The sequence below is a fragment of the Cygnus olor genome, chromosome 5 (assembly GCF_009769625.2).
Source record: "Cygnus olor isolate bCygOlo1 chromosome 5, bCygOlo1.pri.v2, whole genome shotgun sequence".
Taxonomy (NCBI): Eukaryota; Metazoa; Chordata; class Aves; order Anseriformes; family Anatidae; genus Cygnus; species Cygnus olor.
In genome coordinates this window covers 65,104,189-65,122,338 of record NC_049173.1, presented here as the reverse complement: position 1 = coordinate 65,122,338, position 18,150 = coordinate 65,104,189, and the positions used below count along the sequence as shown (strand labels likewise).

Genomic DNA, 18,150 nt, shown 5'->3' with positions numbered 1-18,150 from the left:
TTACAGCCAGTGTACATGGATTTAACGTTTATACGTGGGTAGTGGAAACTGCCCTCCAGGAAAGATAGTGCTATAAGATGAAGACTTTTCTTGTAACCAGTGAAGGACAAAGATTTAACTTCAGATTTCTGAATAGCGCTTTTTAGGTAAGTGGTAGTAGAATCCCTTTCTTCATACTTGAATTGTCTGTTAAATGTTTGGAAAAAGTCTTGACTTGAACAGACATAATAAAATTTACTGTCCAATAAGTTCCTTTAATGAATGAACACTGCCTCAGTCATTCTTCACTAACAGAGAACACTGTGTAAATATACAGCCTCTAATTTAGTCTTGCCAAATCTTTGATGTTCCAATCCAACCAGCTTCAGCCAGTTAATGAAATTATTGGTCTCTGATTTAGATTCATTGTGTTAGCCTACTGGAAAGAAAGCAACCTAATGAAATGTTCAGCAAAGCCCAACAGCAGTGCTGCATGAATTAGTGGTGTTAAGCCTCCTTTAGCCTCCATCTGTGTTCTCTTTCAGCTCTGCTAGATACTTATCTTGCAGGAAGAAAAGAATGCAGCTTTTGGCAATGGCGCCTAGCAAAATTTCTGTTCTAGATTTCTGCTGCCAGTGACAAAATGTATTTTTAGCAATTTCAGTGGTTCTTAAATTTCATGAATAAAAGTAGAGAATTGCAGTTGTAGAACTGTTATTTTTTATTTTTATTTACCTCCAACTTGGCATAGTAGCTGCTAGTTGGGTTTTATCTGATTTGGTTGTCTAGCTGGAACTCATCAAAACCCTTAAAACATTGAGGGAATACTTATGGGGTGGGGTGTGGACAAAGGGAATGAGAGGGAAGTTATAAAGGATTTTAAAGGAAATCCTTTGCTTTTTGAAGGGATTATGAAAACAGAGACTCTAATCATGATTTCTTTGCCAATTCTACAACTTCAGGTAAGATTTTAGGTGCCAGACCTCTCCTCTGCAGAAAAAGAAAGTATACAATCTTTGGAAACAATGTCAGGCTTCACAGGGAGATTATAGAGCTGTAGTTCATATCTGCAGGGAGAAAACAAGAAAAGCCAAAGCTAGGTTTGAGTTGACAATGGCCACTGTGGGGTTAGACAATAAAAAAAATACTTTTTCAAGTATGTCAACGCCCAAAAGAGGTCTAAGAAAAACATTGGACTGATATTTGATGAAGATGGTCACCTAACAAGTAAGGGTGAGGAAAGGCAGAGGCCTTTAATATTAAAAACAGACAAAAATGTCATTAATGTTAGATGTTTAAGGAGGGTTTAAGGAGGTTCCTATTTAAGGAGGGTTTTGTGTATTTTGCATCAAACTTCAGTGCTCCCTAGATTCCTGTCTGAAATCTGGAGAAGTTGTCTGCTCTTTTTCTTTCTACTAATTGTAAGCTCAGTCTTAAGGAAGTCTTATTCTTGTGCCCTGATGCCGCTTTAATGCTCCTTCTCTAAGTCAAACGGCAGAAGTCAAAGTGAGCTGTTTGAGTCTCTGGTGCCTGAGGGAGAGGAGCCAGCTTTGTTGATCAAAGCAGCAAGCAGGATCATTAACCTGTCTGCAAGGCAGTGCTGTCATTAGAGAAGGACAGAATGACAAACTAGCAAGGGTTATGACTTTGTCATGCAACCCAGATGCCTTGCTTGGCAACCAAGTACTGAAATATACATAGCGAGGAGTTCCTACTGTCCCTTCTGTCGATTCTGTGCAGCCTTATTGCTGTAAGCATAGTCATAATTCTGCTCCATGTCCAATAAACAAACAAAAAAACTACCAAACTTTATTTAAAATAATTGAACTCCAGCTGCAGAACAAAATTTTTGATTTTATGATGTTCTCCCACACAGAAATAGTGCAAGAGCTTTCTATCCAGTCTGGTATGAAAGGTATTCTATTTCCAGTTCATAAAGATGAATATAAATCATGTGGCATCTCATGTCTTGATTTAGGATATCCATTAAAGATGGATTAAAACTTGAAAGTAAATGTTTCAGATGTTTTCTAAAGGCTGTGTTTTGAGATAAAAAAAAAAAAAAGAGAAAATGACACTTTTTTTTTTTTTTAAAGCCTGGTAGAGGTACTATGGTTTCAAAAAGTCTTACTGTCCTACAGGGTTGTAAACCTCCTCTTGGATCAGTTTCTCTCTAAAATATTCCATGGTTTCTTTCCTCTTAAAGGACACATTTGTTAGCAATAAACCAATAGACCTTTCTTTTTATTTCATCATAGGAAATATCAAGCATCGTAGGAATATCAAGCAGTTTAGTACTAATGCAGCATACATATGCGGCATTAAAAGCTCCGCTTAATAGGAAAAGAACTGTAAGTTAGCGTGGTTTGTAATCAAACCATACATTGATTTAAAAAAAAAAAAGCTTTTAATTAAAATGCTTTTTCCCACAAAAAGCATTCTTTCTATGTAAAAGCTTGGAAGAAACAAACTAGCAAGATTTTAGGCAAAAGTTTTAAAATCAGACTTGAGACTGATGCTTGCCCTTTTTGTTAAAATTATCCCAAGGAAGAAATGAATATTTCTCAGTCAGCTATTCATTGTATTTGTGCTGCATGTTGCCTAAAGTTAATGGCTTTAAAGAAATAACGTAGTTATTTTAGTCATATTGGGAGTTGTTCTCTCCTTTTTAAAACTGATTGGAATAAATGAGTATCTTCTTAACAGTAGACATGAATTAGTTTGAAATATTTTCTGCTTGTTGTCTATAGTAATACTGTTCTCTAGCCTTTGATCAACAAAGTGATATTTTGTCTCACTATGGCAGTAGTGATGATGAAATTTTGATCTCAGCCAAGATGTAAGCTATTTCATTGCCTATATCCACACATCACAGGAGAAAGAGGATTCTTACTTTCTTGCTGTTGAATTGATGTATGGTGCCTCATTTAAGCAAAACAAAAATAATGAAGCAGTCTTGGCATAGTACAGATTTTCTCCTAGGTTCTTTTTCCAGACACAGAGAACTGGAAAACATGCCTTAATGAAGGAGGCTTGCGGCAGTTTGCTTTTACTTCTTTTGTGTTTGTCACAGCTGTTATGATATTTTCCTTAAAGCAAAATAACCTCCCAAAACAAAACAAAAAACTGTGAATACTCTTCCTTCTCCTCCTGGAGGACCGTAGTGTGGTGGTTTTTTTTCTTTTTTCTTTTTTCTTTTTTTTTTTTCCTAGAATTTTCTGAGAAGCTTAGTATTTGTATTACCCTTGAAGAATTAAGGGAATTAACTTCTACGTTCAGGCATTGTAAAAAGAAACTTCCAACTGAAGTTTCAAGATGGTGGTAGAGGTATAGGATGATGTCAGTTTGACTCTTCCAGAAAATACAACAAACCTAAGTTGTTAGCACCACAGAAGAAGTATTGTCCATCTTATTAGTTCTTTTCTTCACCACAAACTGACTTGAAAACATTTTACCAATAGATACACTAATACAAAGCACCAAAGTTACAAAATTGCTATATGCTGAATGTTTTAAATACTATCTTACCAGAGTGGAACCGAATGCACTTGTATAAAAACAAATCTAATGAGAGAAATGAATAGTAATGAACTTGTATTCAGATCCTGAATAGCAATCAGAAGGCACTGATAAAAAACAAACAAAATAACCCACAATGATGACAACTCCATAGTTATGGCTACCTGTTTTTCCTATCATCTGAAATGGTAACTGCAGCTATTACTGCTCTTGGCAGCTAGCTGTGTGTTCTGCATCCTGGTGTCACTTAGTTCTGTGGATACTTTACAGAAATATTATTTGACTGATGAGTCATCCTCAGAACACAGGATTTTAATGAAATAATGCTTGGCGTGGGGTAGTTTAAGTGAAAACTGGTGGAAATTACTTGAGCTGGGGAAAAAATTACACTGGAACTTTTTTTGTACTTCAAGTCTTTTACAACAGGAAGTAAAATAAATGAGTATCGCTAGAAAATGAACTGAAAATTCGATGCTTCTCTTTAGCTGCTACAGGGGTCCTTTTCTTCAGAGAAAAAACACAGCAAGCATAAAGTTGTATCTTGTGTCACTGGATGAAGAAGCAATTTTGCTAAATGTAAATTTTTTTTTGGTACCTTGTTTTTTTTCCTGTTCCTTAAAGGTTGAGTTGTTTTCCTATATTTTCTCATAATCTTCCACCCTCTGTCTACCCTTTGGTCTTTACTTTCCACTGGAAGAACCGAAAATGCTATTTGTATGGACTGTTTACCATGCAAAACAGTATGTGAATCTTCATTCTATATTGTCTTTTTCCTAGGGGACTTGACTTGAGAAATGCAGATTCAGGAGGAGGAAGGACTGTCATCAGAAAGTTACTAGTAGTGACACTTTACTTTTCCTTAGGAGTAATGACCCACCAAGAATACATATTAATTCTCAGAGCTAAAATTTTTATTTCTGAAGCATTTCCAATAGAACCATTGTAACACTTAGAAAGAACTGAATTTACTGAGGCAGGCCCTGTGTAGAAAGCATGAGACCAGTAAATAACACCTGAGCCTTGAGCAGAATTTCTGTGGCTGAAAGAACTATGTTATGTCCAAGCTATAGAGAAAGCAAATTCCGTAGCAAACTCCACACGGAACAAATCTGCTATGGCCTATATTGCACTTTCTTATTAACATCTTCTTCTCCTAACATATTGCCACAGGGCATTTATACCAACTAAACGTCAGTGTAAAGTAGATGATGTCATGTTAACTGGTTAGTCTTTCTCTCTGACTTAGAATTTCCCTTTGGATATATATGCGGAGCAACCTTTGAAACAGTAGCAAACATTTTGGTAGGTAGAAACACTGCAAGCCTCAGTAAATTGTCAGTTGAAAATACAGCTAGGTTGGACACCTTGCATTTGCTACAGACTTGTGTAAATTGTAAATCAACAAATTTCATCCTGTAACAATAACTACAACAAATTAGAAGGTCCTTCAATGAACAAGATATGAAATAAAGGAACTCAGATGTTTAGCTGATACAAGCTGATGTTCTTTTATGGTTTCAACAGAACTATGCTGATTTATTTCGGCTGAATTCTTTGCCCTTCTCCTTATTGTGTTGAAAAAAGGTGTTTTGGTTAGCAGGATTTTATGGCTGTGCTTAACCTGAGTTGCTGCTGTGAAGATGGCACAACAGTTCTGGCCTATGTATATTGCTAATGTAACAATACGTAAGTCTGAACATGAGGTGATGTTAAAGATAAATAAAATTTGTGTTTTAGCACAGTGCTGTTTGTAGATGTCACACTGCAGTTGCCTGAAGACGTCAGCTACATTATTCTAGTTGATGGTTGAAAATTTTAACTTTTCAGCTCTAGTTGGAATATTTTTAGCAAGAAGCTGTTGCAGTTGAAGCACAGGAAAGAGTCTAAGGAAATCCGCATCATTAGACTGGATAATTGAAAACACACAGCTGGGTGCTCTAAGGAGGAAGAGAGGTGGTATGATTTAAACAGATTGTACTTTACTCTTAAGCCCAAATTGTCTTGTAGTTTTTTGAAAGTCAGCTGCTTGCTTTTCTAAAAGATCTTGTATTGCTGATTGGTGGTGATTTATTCCTTGACTGGAAACACTATGAAGTGGCATTAGGAGAGGCAAGTTGAAATTCACACCCTTCTTTGTCTTAAGCCTTATGAAAGTAGGTGATTTTGTTAAACAAAACGATCGTTCTTAGTGTACGGGCTATTTAGGACTAGCAAAGGAATAAATTTGCCAGGGGAGGTTTAGGTTGGATATTAGGAAAAACTTCTTCACTGAAAGGGTTGAGAGGCATTGGGTCAGGCTGGCCAGGGAAGTAGCTGAGTCACCATCCCTGGAAGTATTCAAAAGATGTGTGGATGTGGTGCTTAGGGACATGGTTTAGTGGTCGACTTGGCAGTGCTAGGTTAATGGTTGGACTTAATGATCTTTGTCTTTTCCAACCTAAATGATTCTATGAATGTGTTTTTCTGACATCCAGTGTGAATTTGGCAAAGGACAAAACAGTAGCCATAATGACAATAGAGTCCTGTTTAGTTTTGAAGTCGACTAGAAAAGACAATACAAGGAAGGGTGAAACCATTTCAGTACATAAAAGTAAATAAATAAAAATGTGTTCTGATTGCAGTCCTCCAGTTTAAAAAAAAAAAAAAAAAAGCCGGGGGAGAGAGGGGGGGAAAAAAAAAGCCTGAGCACTTTTGCAGTCTGGCATAGGACCATTACAGTAAAAGCTAGGCTAGTGAAGTGCTAAGTATCTGCTAACAAAATACATTTTGTAGCTCTTACATGGTCTGAAGAAGCTCCAGTTCATGTGTGTGTGTTGTGCTGATAAAAATTCAAGCTGTAAATTAAGCTGTAAATAATGTTATAATTCACAACAGGTATAACTCTGTAGGCCCAGAAATAAATGTATCTGAAGCCAGTTTCCAGACTGGAAATCTTCCAGATTATGTAACAGCATTTTATTTCAATCTGCTGTACCATCAACCCACAGAAATACAACAGAACAATATTCTCCCTTGCTTCACATAACTCACAATCACCTAAACTTGTCATCTAGACTTTCTGCACAGTTCTAGTAATATTTCCAGCTGCACAATTGCTTTTTCCTCTAAAGTCCTCACTTTTTTTTGCTTTCACTCTAGCTTTTCATGCTTACACCTTCAGTGGCCCAGTCCTTTTAATATAAGTCAAATCTCAATGAAACTTGTGCTCTATTTCCTCATGTTACAAGTATGAAGTTATTTTACTTTTTTTAATTTTTTTGACCAGTTTAATTCATTGGGCTCCAATACATATGGTAAGCCTCTATAAAAGAGCCTCTATAATATGGTAAGCCTCTATAAGAGTTAATGCACTTTATGCTTCCAGATTGCTTAGATTTTTTTAAATCCCATTGCTAGTCCCACTTTGGTTTTTCTGTTACTTAGTAACAGAATTTGTTCATTTATACAGACCATTCAGAGATTAGGTCAAGCCTAGGTCCATCAGTTCTCTCTTCAGTTATACAAATAACTCTCACTTATGCTGTGTGGTTTTCTCTCCCTCTCCTTCTCTCTTTCTTTTCTGTGACTGATATCTGATGGGGCTGGGGTCATTCTTTTGATGTAAGATCTCCAAATTACATTGCAGACTTCAGGAAGCTTTTCAGTAGGTATTTACTTTCTCTGCAGCCAGTGTTGAAAGGCTGTTTTTCCTTTGGCATATGAGAGCTCTCCACTGCTAATTGTGCCAGGTATGATGCAGAATGGAAAAGATGATTTTTAAAGACATCTAATTTTTAAAAGTAAATGCTAAGATACTGATCTAGGTTTGATCCATGCAACTGTTCAGATCTGTTGAATCTGAATAGTTCACATTCATGAACTATTCATGCTTCATCTCAACATGTTGAAGCATGTCTGCAGCCTGTGTTGAACTTTGTCTGACCTGTGTCAAGCACTGAGATCCATTAATTTGTAGCTCCACAAAAATGTGACAAGTATTTGCTGTCTGTTCTCAAAGGGGTGTTGTAAGTTTTATCTAATGGCATTTTAAAAATGCTTTGAGAGCCACTGATTCAGAAAATACAAACTAGAAACTTTCAGTCTTTAACTGATGCAAGCATACTGACCCAATGGTTATGTGGACGCCAGTTGTTCTGATAATGTAATCATGAGTCATTTTCTGACCTTCTTGTGGAGGATGCAACTAATATAAGCCCACCCCAGGATGGGCTGAGATAAGGGACTGCCTTAAAAATGAAATTTACTGCTATGTTCTAATTCCATACTGTAGTGCTGTTGAACATTTCAAAGATGGAAGGGGGTGAACTTGATTTGTTATGCCAAAGGCCACAGAGCATATGTATTCCACTGAAAAAAAAATGCAGGGAATGTGATTGTTGTACATCAAAAGAATGTGCATGTATGACTCAAATATATACCATCTGGAATATTGTTATTTAGTAAGGAAAGAATCTGGTTGGAACTGCATATGAGATTCTTGAAGTGTTTTTTTTTTTTAAATGGATACCAACCTTTTTTTATTTAAAAATAAAATCCATTTTTTTTTAATATATACTCTTTTGCAGGTCTAAAATCAGGAGTGCCATGTGAAGTACTAAAGACTCTTTATATATAAATTTCTGAATCATATACTAAGTGAGCTGTACAGGCTGGTGGTTCTGTAATGACTGTTGAAATAAGTCTTGGCTTTAACTGATTTTTATCTTTGCAGGCTTCCTCTTGGCTTTTTTTTTTTTGTAGTTGTCTCTTTTTAAAACAAAAAGAGAAGTCATATGGAAGTATTAATATGTTGCTTACTTTTATTTGACGTTCTTGCAGCACAGACCAGTGTGACATTCCAGGCCCAATCAAATTAAATTTTTAATTTCTTCTCATACTGCAAGAGGTGTTATAATACCAAAGTAAACTGAAACCTTTCTTGCTATGGAGTCATTTTTTTTAAAAAAGTAGTACAAAGTTGTTGGTTTGGGGTGTGGTTTTGTTTGTTTGTTTTGGTTATTTATTTATTAATGCAGTGAATGGATTGGAGAAGAGCTTACTCCTGGACATGGTCATGCTTGATAAAAATAAAGAAAAAAAAAAAAATCAAAACCCCGTAATTCCCCAAACAGAAGACTTTTTCAATTCCTTCTTAAAAAAAACAGAATGAATTACTAACGTGTTCTAGGTATTTTAATGCATATGTTGGTTTGCTTAGACTGTGGCTGCAGTACCTAATGAAATAATGTGTTAGAAAATTGTTTCAGTAGTCTCAAGGTGTAGAATCCATATTTCAGCTGAATTACACGCTTGGACATGAATTTGGCAAAATAACATGAACAGAGGATCTTGAGCATTTACTCTGTACCCAGTGGCTGAATGATAGCTCGCCAAAACTGTTCTTTAAAAAGACTGGAATAATGTTGACTGGAAAATGGATCAATTAAAACAACTGCTTTCTCCAGCATTATTCTTCTGTAGTCTGTCCTCCCTAGCAGTAAAGCAGAACAATCTGGGTTCCTTATAATTTCTGGATGAATAATAAACTGATCCTACAGAAGTCATCCATTTTTTCTAAGCATCTGTAATTTAACGTAATATTAAGACAGAGTAATTGAAGTATGGAGTTCCTTTCATGTGAGAAGGGGCTGTGTATACAAGACTTATAACACGAGTGATCTTAGAAGGATTATGGTAGGTCTGTAAAATCATAGATGGAAAGGTGACTACTTTTTCTTGGAATAAGAGAGAGTGCAGATTCAAAAAGGGATTATATCAATTTGTGAAGTAAAGACGAAGCCATAGCTAGTGTAACCAGTTGCTTGGTTGCAACCTCTGACGCAGAAAGTCTTTAAGACGTTAAATGTGTTGATGCTTTACCAGGCAAAGCCTGACAAAAGAACTATTATTGTCTTTAAATGTTGAGAGCTAGACATTGTTTGGAAATAGGATATTTAGTTATGTCAGTTTTTGGTTGACACATTGCAAAGATTTGTGTGCTTATAGTTAAAGACAGAAGAAACAGCACTAACAACTGGGTTGAGAAAGCAGAGATTTTTAGATACTACAAATGATTTCATATTTCCTAACTTTTTTTGCTTCTGAAGATGAAAAGATTCAGAGGTTGAGTGGCCCACAATCTCTGGAAATCTGCTTCAAGTATATCTGAGGTTTAACACTTAAAAATGAATATACTTGAAGGTGCTTAGGGACATGGTTGTTTTATTAGGGGGCAGGGGGTGGACACACAGCAACTTTGAAAAGAACAGAACTTAGTGCCTCCCTGAGGAACTGTAGATGGCCACTTGCAAAAGGCCATATGTTGCATCTTTTACTCATATTGGTGAGTTGTTGGTCATACAGTTCACTTGAGATGAATTAACTGTGAGAGTTTTGTGGCAAATAAGTAGTGCAATGTGAGCTGCTAGAAGACAGTAGATCATATCAGTGCATAAAAGTAACTGATAAAACAGCATAGCAGAGATCAATTAACATTTAAAGTGATTTAGATGTTTTGGATGGAAAACCATTTTGGAAGGACAAATGGACAAGATAAGCCTCACAATCAGTGAGAAAGGAAATTACCATCTGGAGAAAAACAACAACAACAACAAAACAAAAACTATAGACATTTTATAGGAACCGTATAAGAGGGATGACAAATATCTTCTGAAGCATGAATCTGACAATAAAGGAGACGAAGATGCGCACTAATCTACCCCTATCACTTGCAGGTTGCTTTTGTACATAAGATGTTTTAATGTTCCTGCTAACTCTGTTCTGTTCCCTTTGCATGTGGTATGTTTTCACATGGCTTTACGTGCACTGATAGTGCACTCAGTCCGGAAGACAAGATCCACTTCTATTTTCAACTTGAAATAGCTCTCTCTATCTTGTTCCTGTATCTTCTGGTTTGCTTCATTTCCTTCTTCAGTGCTAGGTGAATGGTTTTGAAATGATACTTCATGGATGTTAGCCATCCAAATGTCATTGAGTGTCCGTGAGTTGGATGCCGTCTTACCTTTCCTCTTTGTTTGCAGTTTGCCAAACTTGCAGTGCAGTTTGGCAATATGAGATTACAGTAGTTGCTGCTTCGCTGAGTAGTCTTTGCTAAGCAGTGAAAAATAAAAGCCCTGTGTAACCTAAATGAACTGATGATTCATAACAATGTCAGAAAAGGGTGATGTGTAACAGAACTGGTGTAAACTTAAAGGTAGTTATTTTTAAATGGGGGAGGGGAAAGATGACAGGGAACAAAAGAAAAGAAAGAGCAGATATGGACACTAAAAAGCAAGAGAAAAAGAAAGAGGATGGGGAGGAGTTAAAAATGGCAGAGGAATAAAGATCATAACAAAGAAGCAGCATTTTTACCTTATCTTCCTCCACCCCACTTTTCATCCATTCACCTTCGTTCCTATTTTCCATTCCTTTTTGTTTTCTTTTTTGCATTAGTTCATGTTCATTACCTACAACATCCATGCAACAAATCTGTTACTTCAAAACCCAACTTTAATATGCAAAGGCATCTCTGCAATGCCTGCATGTGTCTTTGTATAATTTAAAGTAAGTTGGTTTAAATTTAGTGAGAGAGATGACTAGGGACAACATATACCAAAAAGCACCAGATAACTTACCTGGGGGCTGAGCTCACGGCGTTTATCTTCAAAATACAGAAAGCTCTATCTTTTCAGGAACTTAAGAAACAGCTTTGTCGCTTGAACTGTTGGAAAGAGCTCATCTTCAGAAGGGGTGAATGCATACTGAAGAGCCAGATAGTTTTTGATTTGTGTGCATTACAGACTTGGACGTCATAATTTCAAAAAAATAAAACTAGAAAAAAAAAAGCCTGCTCAGATTAATTCAGAATTTTCTATATGTATTTGGTTGTCTCTTTCCACAGTGTAAAATTCAGCATTACTTCTTGAATGCCTTTGGAATTTTGTACCATCTTTCCAAATGAAAGATATGATCATCATGGGGGAGAGGGAAGGAGTAATGCAAGAGCATCTACTCAGACTAGATAATAACAAAGATTTTTATCTTCATAAACTAATTGTATTTCAGCTAAGAATCTGAATAGAATGCAGTCAAAATAATGCCAAAACTTGAGCTTTTCTATTGTTCTCTTACACTGCGTAATAAACCTGTTCTTGTAGAATGGGATGTAAATAATGTTGGTTGTGATGCTTCACTACTTTTTTCTTCAAGGACCCTCTTACCACTAAAAATGCACCATATCTTTTTCTCCTGTTGGTACTTTTCTTGATTTTGTTCCAATTAGATTATAGAAGTAGACTGATTATGTATTTGTGTAGTACCTTGCACAAATGAGTCTTAAGTCTAGATTGTGATACTACACAATAAATCAAAATTAGAAAAAAGACCAACTTCTGAACAGCAGACACTTAAATGCCTCAAACTTTGTATAAACTTGGAAAAACAAAAAGCAAACAAACGAAAACACACACAAAAAAAAAGGAACCAAAAAAATAAAAGTTTTAAAAAGACCAGTCCACAATATTATTAGCAGGGATGTGAAAGCCAGTGTATTTAATGTATTAAAGCATCTGGAGGTTTTGCTATGAAGTCAAACAGAGTTTTAACACTAGCTTCAGTGAAAGGTAGGCTCAAATGAGGAGACAGGGAATTGCTGTTCTACTGTTGAAGAGTGCGGCTTTGGTGGTAGGAGAATGTAGCCATATATGAAACTATATTTTAAACATGATCAGAAAGCTATTGGGAGCAGAGGGCTAATGAACTACTAATAGTTACTAGAATAAAAAGTTAATCAATTATGTGCTGTTATAAGCGGCTGATTAGGCCTGTGAGACATATTAACCATCTTTTTTGAAACCTCCACGGCACTTATGGGTATGCTGGCAGTCATTAGTAACAACACCCACTCATGTTTGTTTATAAAAGCTGTCAATTGTTTGTTAACATTTTATATACCTCCATGGAAAATACGACTTTTAATGAGCAATACTTGTGCCTTATCTGGACTGATTTTAGGTAAGTTTTGCTTTAAATTGGGAAGTCCAAAGTCAAGTCCTGGATTCTGCCTAAATAGCCAGAGCTGAAGAATTTGTATTTTGTCACTGCAGGCAGAATTCACAAAGATTAAAGCAAGTCTAGATAACACTGTTATTAAAGGCATCAGTGACATGCACTAACTGCTCTTGGTTTGCTACCAGATGTGGAGCTGCAACATTGAAGAATAAAGATAGGAAATGGAAAAATAAATGATACTATAGGAAAATGGTCATCACAGACCAAGCAGGACAATTGACTTGTGTGATGGGGCTGGATTAGTGTATTCTGTCATTATTTTGTCTTTATAAAGCTTAAAATTGTTCATTGACTGGTTTATCTAGTAAACTGGCCTGTACTACTAAAATATTTTTTTTCTTAAAATGTAAATGTATGCTGTTTTTCACATTCAAGTGCCTCGAGTTATATTATCTAATTTCCAAAGGAGTTCTGTCATGATGGTCTCCTTTAGCGTATCACTGGGGAAATGCTTGCAATTTGGCCCAAATTTCAGTTAGCTTTCAGAGAGGCTTAGAAGACTGAGGAGGCAGTTTGGTTTTTGAGCTTCATTGGCAGAGTTTACTGCAGCTTCCATCAGTGCTGGTTTTGTTTGTGTTTGAGTATCTGTAGCTCTTACTACTACTGTAGTTTCTACAGCATGCCAGCTGATGGGAAGAAAGAGGTCATTCTGTGTTTTGGCAGGACAGTTGACCGCCTTCTCTCTTGAATGCTAAGTCTTGCTTATAACTTGCTTAAAAATGGCAACCCCAAACCCTGTCATCTACTTCTGTTAAGATATTGAAAGGTACATTCAGGATGTTGCAGGGTTTGAAAGCTTACGTGTGCTTCAGAGCAGTAACTCCCGGAAGCTGCTGTGCTTTCCACACACAAGCAGGTGTGATGTCAGTTGAGGGGTGCGACTAATGAAGCAGAAGAGACTTGTATTTACTGCATATGTAAAATTACAGTGTGATCCACAGCATTTGTTACTCCTTGCTTTTGCTGGATAGCATTTAAAATAGTTTCTAGTGTGTTAACAGCTGCCTCGTTGTTCCTAGTACTGGTCATACTAATGTTAAATTTCTGTCTTGAGACTATGTTTAAAAAAAAAAAGTCATGAAGTCACCTTTTTGCTACCGAAGGCTTTATCTAATAGGAATGGGAAAGATTCTTCTACTGTGCATCTTCCCTCAAATCAGCGTGATTTCCTATTGAGAGGAATTTTGCTTTTTTATGTGTATTTTCAAAAGTGTATATAAGATGTGAGGTGAGGAAGAGAGGAAGACAGCATGAATATGCTGAACTAATTATGGGTTACTGATGTCCGTGATACCAAAGCTAATTCTGGACAGGATGTGCTCTGATATAACATAGTCTGGAGTAATGCAGCGTGCGGGGATGGATGGTTGTGAGGCTTGTTGGTGTGGATGCAAGCAACCAGCAGCTGTTAATAACAACCCCCCTGGGCGGGGGGAACCAGACACAAACGGTGTCCAAGACAAACACCTACTCTAATAGTGGCTGGTCGCTGGATAGCTGGAGCTGCGGAGCTCAGATGAGCCAAAGGAATATCGCCGGTTTCACGCCCCTCCCGGCAGATGGATGACTTGGTGCGAGCATCTCCCTTCATCAGCGCGACTGCTCCCGCCAGGCACGCAGTGGCGCGTTCACCTAGCAGCCAACGGGGGCTGTCGGCTGCCTCCCTTTGCGGCCAGATACAGACATAGCACGGAGGCACCGCCCCGCCTTCCCTCCCGAGTTTGCAGCGCGGCGGAGTGGCCCTGGCGTGTCTGTGTGCGTGCGGGAGCAGGTGGGCCCCGCCGTAACCCCGCCCCGCTGGGCCCCCGTCGGCCATACGGTGATGGCACCAACCTCCGCGCCAGAGCGGGCTCCTTATTGGAGGCGGGGGCTGTCAATCCGCGGCCGAGCGAGCCCCACTCTCCGGCGAGCGGCTTCCCAGCGCTGATTGTGGAGCTGAGGCCGGCTGCAATGGGAAGCGGCGGCGGAGGGAACAAAGTTTGCAACATTCGGCCGCTGGGCTGCTCGCGGCCGTGATGCCCGAGCCAGGAACCGGTGCCTAAAAGCAGCGGGCAGCCCGCCGGTTGGCACGCCTTGCGGGCTGCTGTCGCCACGGCTATCGCAAAGTTTCAGCTATTTGAATGTACTAAAATCCAGGATTCTAATTATCAACCCTCCCCACCCCCATCTCTCCTTCTAGGTAGGCGACAAATATTTCTATTCTGTGGATTAGAGAACTTTTCGCATGGAAATTTACTGACTTCTGAGTGGTCTCCGTTTCGGGGAGGGGGGGAAAGGATTTATTTTCATCGCGGTTTATTTTTATTTTCTGGATCGCAGGATTTTTGGAGCTATATGGAGCGATCTCAGGATGGTGTGCACCAGGAAAACCAAAACTTTAGTGTCCACTTGCGTGATTTTGAGTGGAATGACTAACATCATCTGCCTGCTGTACGTGGGCTGGGTCACCAACTACATTGCCAGTGTTTATGTGAAAGTGCAGGAGCCGATCTCGGAAAAAAAGTTAGAGGAAGACAAAGGGGACACTTTAAGGATTATAGAAAGGCTGGACCATTTGGAAAATGTCATCAAGCAGCACATACAAGGTACCACCTTCCCTCCCGCTTGCTTTCCCCCTCACCCACCCGCCGCGTTCCGTGTTCCGCCCTCCATCCCCTCTCGCCGCGTTTGGGCTGTGTGTGTGTGTGAGTGACATTTGTGTCGCGATCGGAGCAGAGCCGCTCCTCAGCCCGGAAGCGCCCGGTGCGTGTGTGGGGGGGGTCCCCGGTGGTCCCCTCCCGGTGATGTCCCCTGGCGACGGGAGCGTCGGGGGGACCCGCACCGCACACTCTCCCTCCGCCCCGGTCGGCCGCTGGCGGGAAGTCGCCTCCACCCGACGGGGGCTTCGGGGCTGCTGTGCCCGGCGGAGCGAGGAGGGCTCCGGGCTGGGCTCGGCTCGGCGTTGTAGTAAAGCTGACCTCAGCCCCGAGCGTGCCCGTGTCTCGGTTATGCGGGGCCCCGGGGGGAGGGCTCGGCGCGAAGGGCAGGAGAGCCTCTTCTCATCTTGTCGTGCTCGTCATTGTTTCGTATTTGTTACTTGCCTTTGCCAAAATGGGTTGCCGCGAGGGGAATTCTTGTTCTCCTTCCCTTGTAAGCCTGACTCTGCTAGTCCGTGTGGAGTGTGTGTGTGTCCGTGTGCGCTCAAGGTTTTCCCTTAGTGCTGCTGTAGTGCCGGGAGCCACTTGGGATTTTAACTGGGACAGTCTCATTTGTGTAGTACCTTTTTAATTCGATATCCTCTTAATGGGAGCTCTGGGAGAAGGGTTGAAGTGGCCAAGTAGCGGGGAAGAACATGAGTATTTCTGGGGGGACTGGGATTTTGCATGTCTTTACTTTGTTGGGTGATCTCTAACTAGCATCTTCCTTTATATTTTCAACATCTGCATGGTGTCATACAGTCACTCCCTCTGTCTGCTATGTAGGTTGGATAGTAAGGAGGGTGGCGGGTAAATGAGAGCTCTAGAGGGACCATCTTTTTCTGCTTCCGCATAACCTGTGCTGAAGGTTCAAATCCGAGTTCTAGTTTCTCCTAATTCTGCAAAGGCAGAGCAAAGCGTACCTATCACCAGTGCACCAAAGCTCCCCTTCTTCCAGGCAGCTTTGGCCAACTGCTCTTTTGGCAGTCTAAAGAGGGGTGGAGTGGGCAGGGTGGTTAATCCTGTATGAATTGGGCTTCCCCCGCTTAGCAATGCTCACAAGTTCGCAGCACTATTAAGGCACAGTTGCTTTCCTGTGGCTTGTATTAATTCATTTCTTAATATGTGACACATCACTGTCCAGATTGCATGTACCTCCATTTGTCAGATAGTCTTGTCAGTTTGGGTAAATTAGTAAAATACTTTTTTTTTCCCCTCTCCTTGTTTTGTTTTGGAGGATGAGTTACAGCAGCTCCTGCAAGTTTTAACTTCTCTCATGCAGTCCTTGAGTTTTTTCCTGACTACTGAAAAGGAATTTAAAAAGAAAATATATATTTTTTTCTGTGTGCCAGTGGAGTGCACTGTGGAAGCATGTATGAAGGCAGCAGTTTTTCAAATGATGCTATTAAGAGTTAGATACAGGAAATTCATCCAAATAGGGCTAGAGCATACCTCCTTCAGATTTGTAGGTGTGAAGTTCCGATAGTCTTCTTTTCAAGGAAAGTAATAGTGACCAGATTGGCATGTTACTTTGGACAGTGATTCTTCTCAGAGTCATAGAGAAAGGGATGGATTTGCATGGATTAAAGCATAAAATTAATTTGTGACAACTTGTGACTATACAAAAACCAAACCAGAAAATATTTTCCTTAAATAACATTTGTATGAAAATTGAAGAGAATCTTCTAAAAATAAGCAAACAGTTTGGTAATAAGTACTAGAATATATATTTTTTTTAGCGGGGGGGAAGGAAAGTTTACAAAGTTCTCACACCTTACTGAAACCACTTTTAAAAATAATAATAATAAAAAAATAAATAATTGCAGATTGTCATCCCTAAATAGATTTTCTGTACTTGTACTTTCGAAATCATAGTAACTGAGTTTCACAAGGAATTTCTGTGGCAGAGATTGCAGAATAAGATGTTATTTTAATCAGATCTTGCTTTAGTACTGTGAGATGTTATGACTTCTGGGTCATGTTGCAGAACTCACAGAAGTCATTGGAAGGAATACTCCAAGCTTGACTGGGGTTTGGGTTAGCTTCAAGCTTATCAGTTTGAAGGTCAGCTTTAAGAAGTTAAAAGTTTGGGTTTCATTACCATAAATTGAATAAACCAGCTGCCAAATAGCTGGACTAGATAATAACTATCTGTAGTTTGCTGTAAAGTTTTTGCTTGAGCTACTCCTTTTTTATGCTGGAGAAAGGTGTCAATAACTCAGATGTTCTGCAGTGCTGAACAGGCACAAAATTAGCAAGGGTAATAGAATGGCATTCCACAGGATACCCTGCGAATACCAGAAAGCTCTAACTGCAGCATTTTACATATGGGGTTACTCTAGTATTTCATTTTAATTTGTTTTCTGATTGAATTGTTTAATTAGGTGCCATCAGGGAATTCCTTTAGCATATAAATTGCTATCTTGCAATATTATATCAAATATGGTGGAAATGAGAAGGAATAAGAGGTGCCTTCATTTAAAAAAAAAATCGTTTTTTGAAGTATGAACTTTTACAAAGACATTTTCAAGGCAAGAAAAGTGTTAGATTGAAAAGAGGTAAAAGAAATTCTGAGAGAATGAAAGTATGCATGCCTTCTTTTCAGAAAGAACAGTGTGGAAAAGGAAATATTGGTAGTGGTATTGGCCAAGAATAGAAAAGTTGGAATGCACAATTATGTACCTGCTATACTGCATATCCTATACTTCTGTGTATCCCAACTTACCCACATGTTGGAGGATAACCATTGCTCTGCACTTAATTTACAGGTGCTAGAAATGAGGTAAGAGCATGTGCTGCCAGTGGATTCTGCTCTACCTTTATGGTACTTCTCTTTCTTCTTTCCTCCTCCTATGTTATTTTGTGTTAGCCTATGGACATGCTACGCAGGTATCGTGGATCTGACAGAGACTTCCATGGTGGGCAGGAT

At 39.0% G+C, this 18,150-nt stretch overlaps 1 protein-coding gene across 12 annotated transcripts in view; it reads left to right on the top strand.

The window, feature by feature from the left end:
* Positions 1-18,150, top strand: part of GALNT18 (polypeptide N-acetylgalactosaminyltransferase 18) — a 318,100-nt gene that overhangs the window by 81,406 nt on the left and 218,544 nt on the right. For 4 of the 12 annotated variants that reach the window (XM_040559350.1, XM_040559356.1, XM_040559349.1 and 1 more), the window contains exons 1-2: positions 14,420-14,725; positions 14,866-15,131. In XM_040559350.1, coding sequence (XP_040415284.1) covers positions 14,897-15,131 — 235 coding nt within the window. In that variant the 5' untranslated portion in view covers positions 14,420-14,725; positions 14,866-14,896. Of the gene's footprint in view, positions 1-14,393; positions 14,726-14,865; positions 15,132-18,150 lie in introns of those variants that run through there. The other 8 variants (XR_005820445.1, XM_040559355.1, XM_040559352.1 and 5 more) reach the window with 4 other exon arrangements.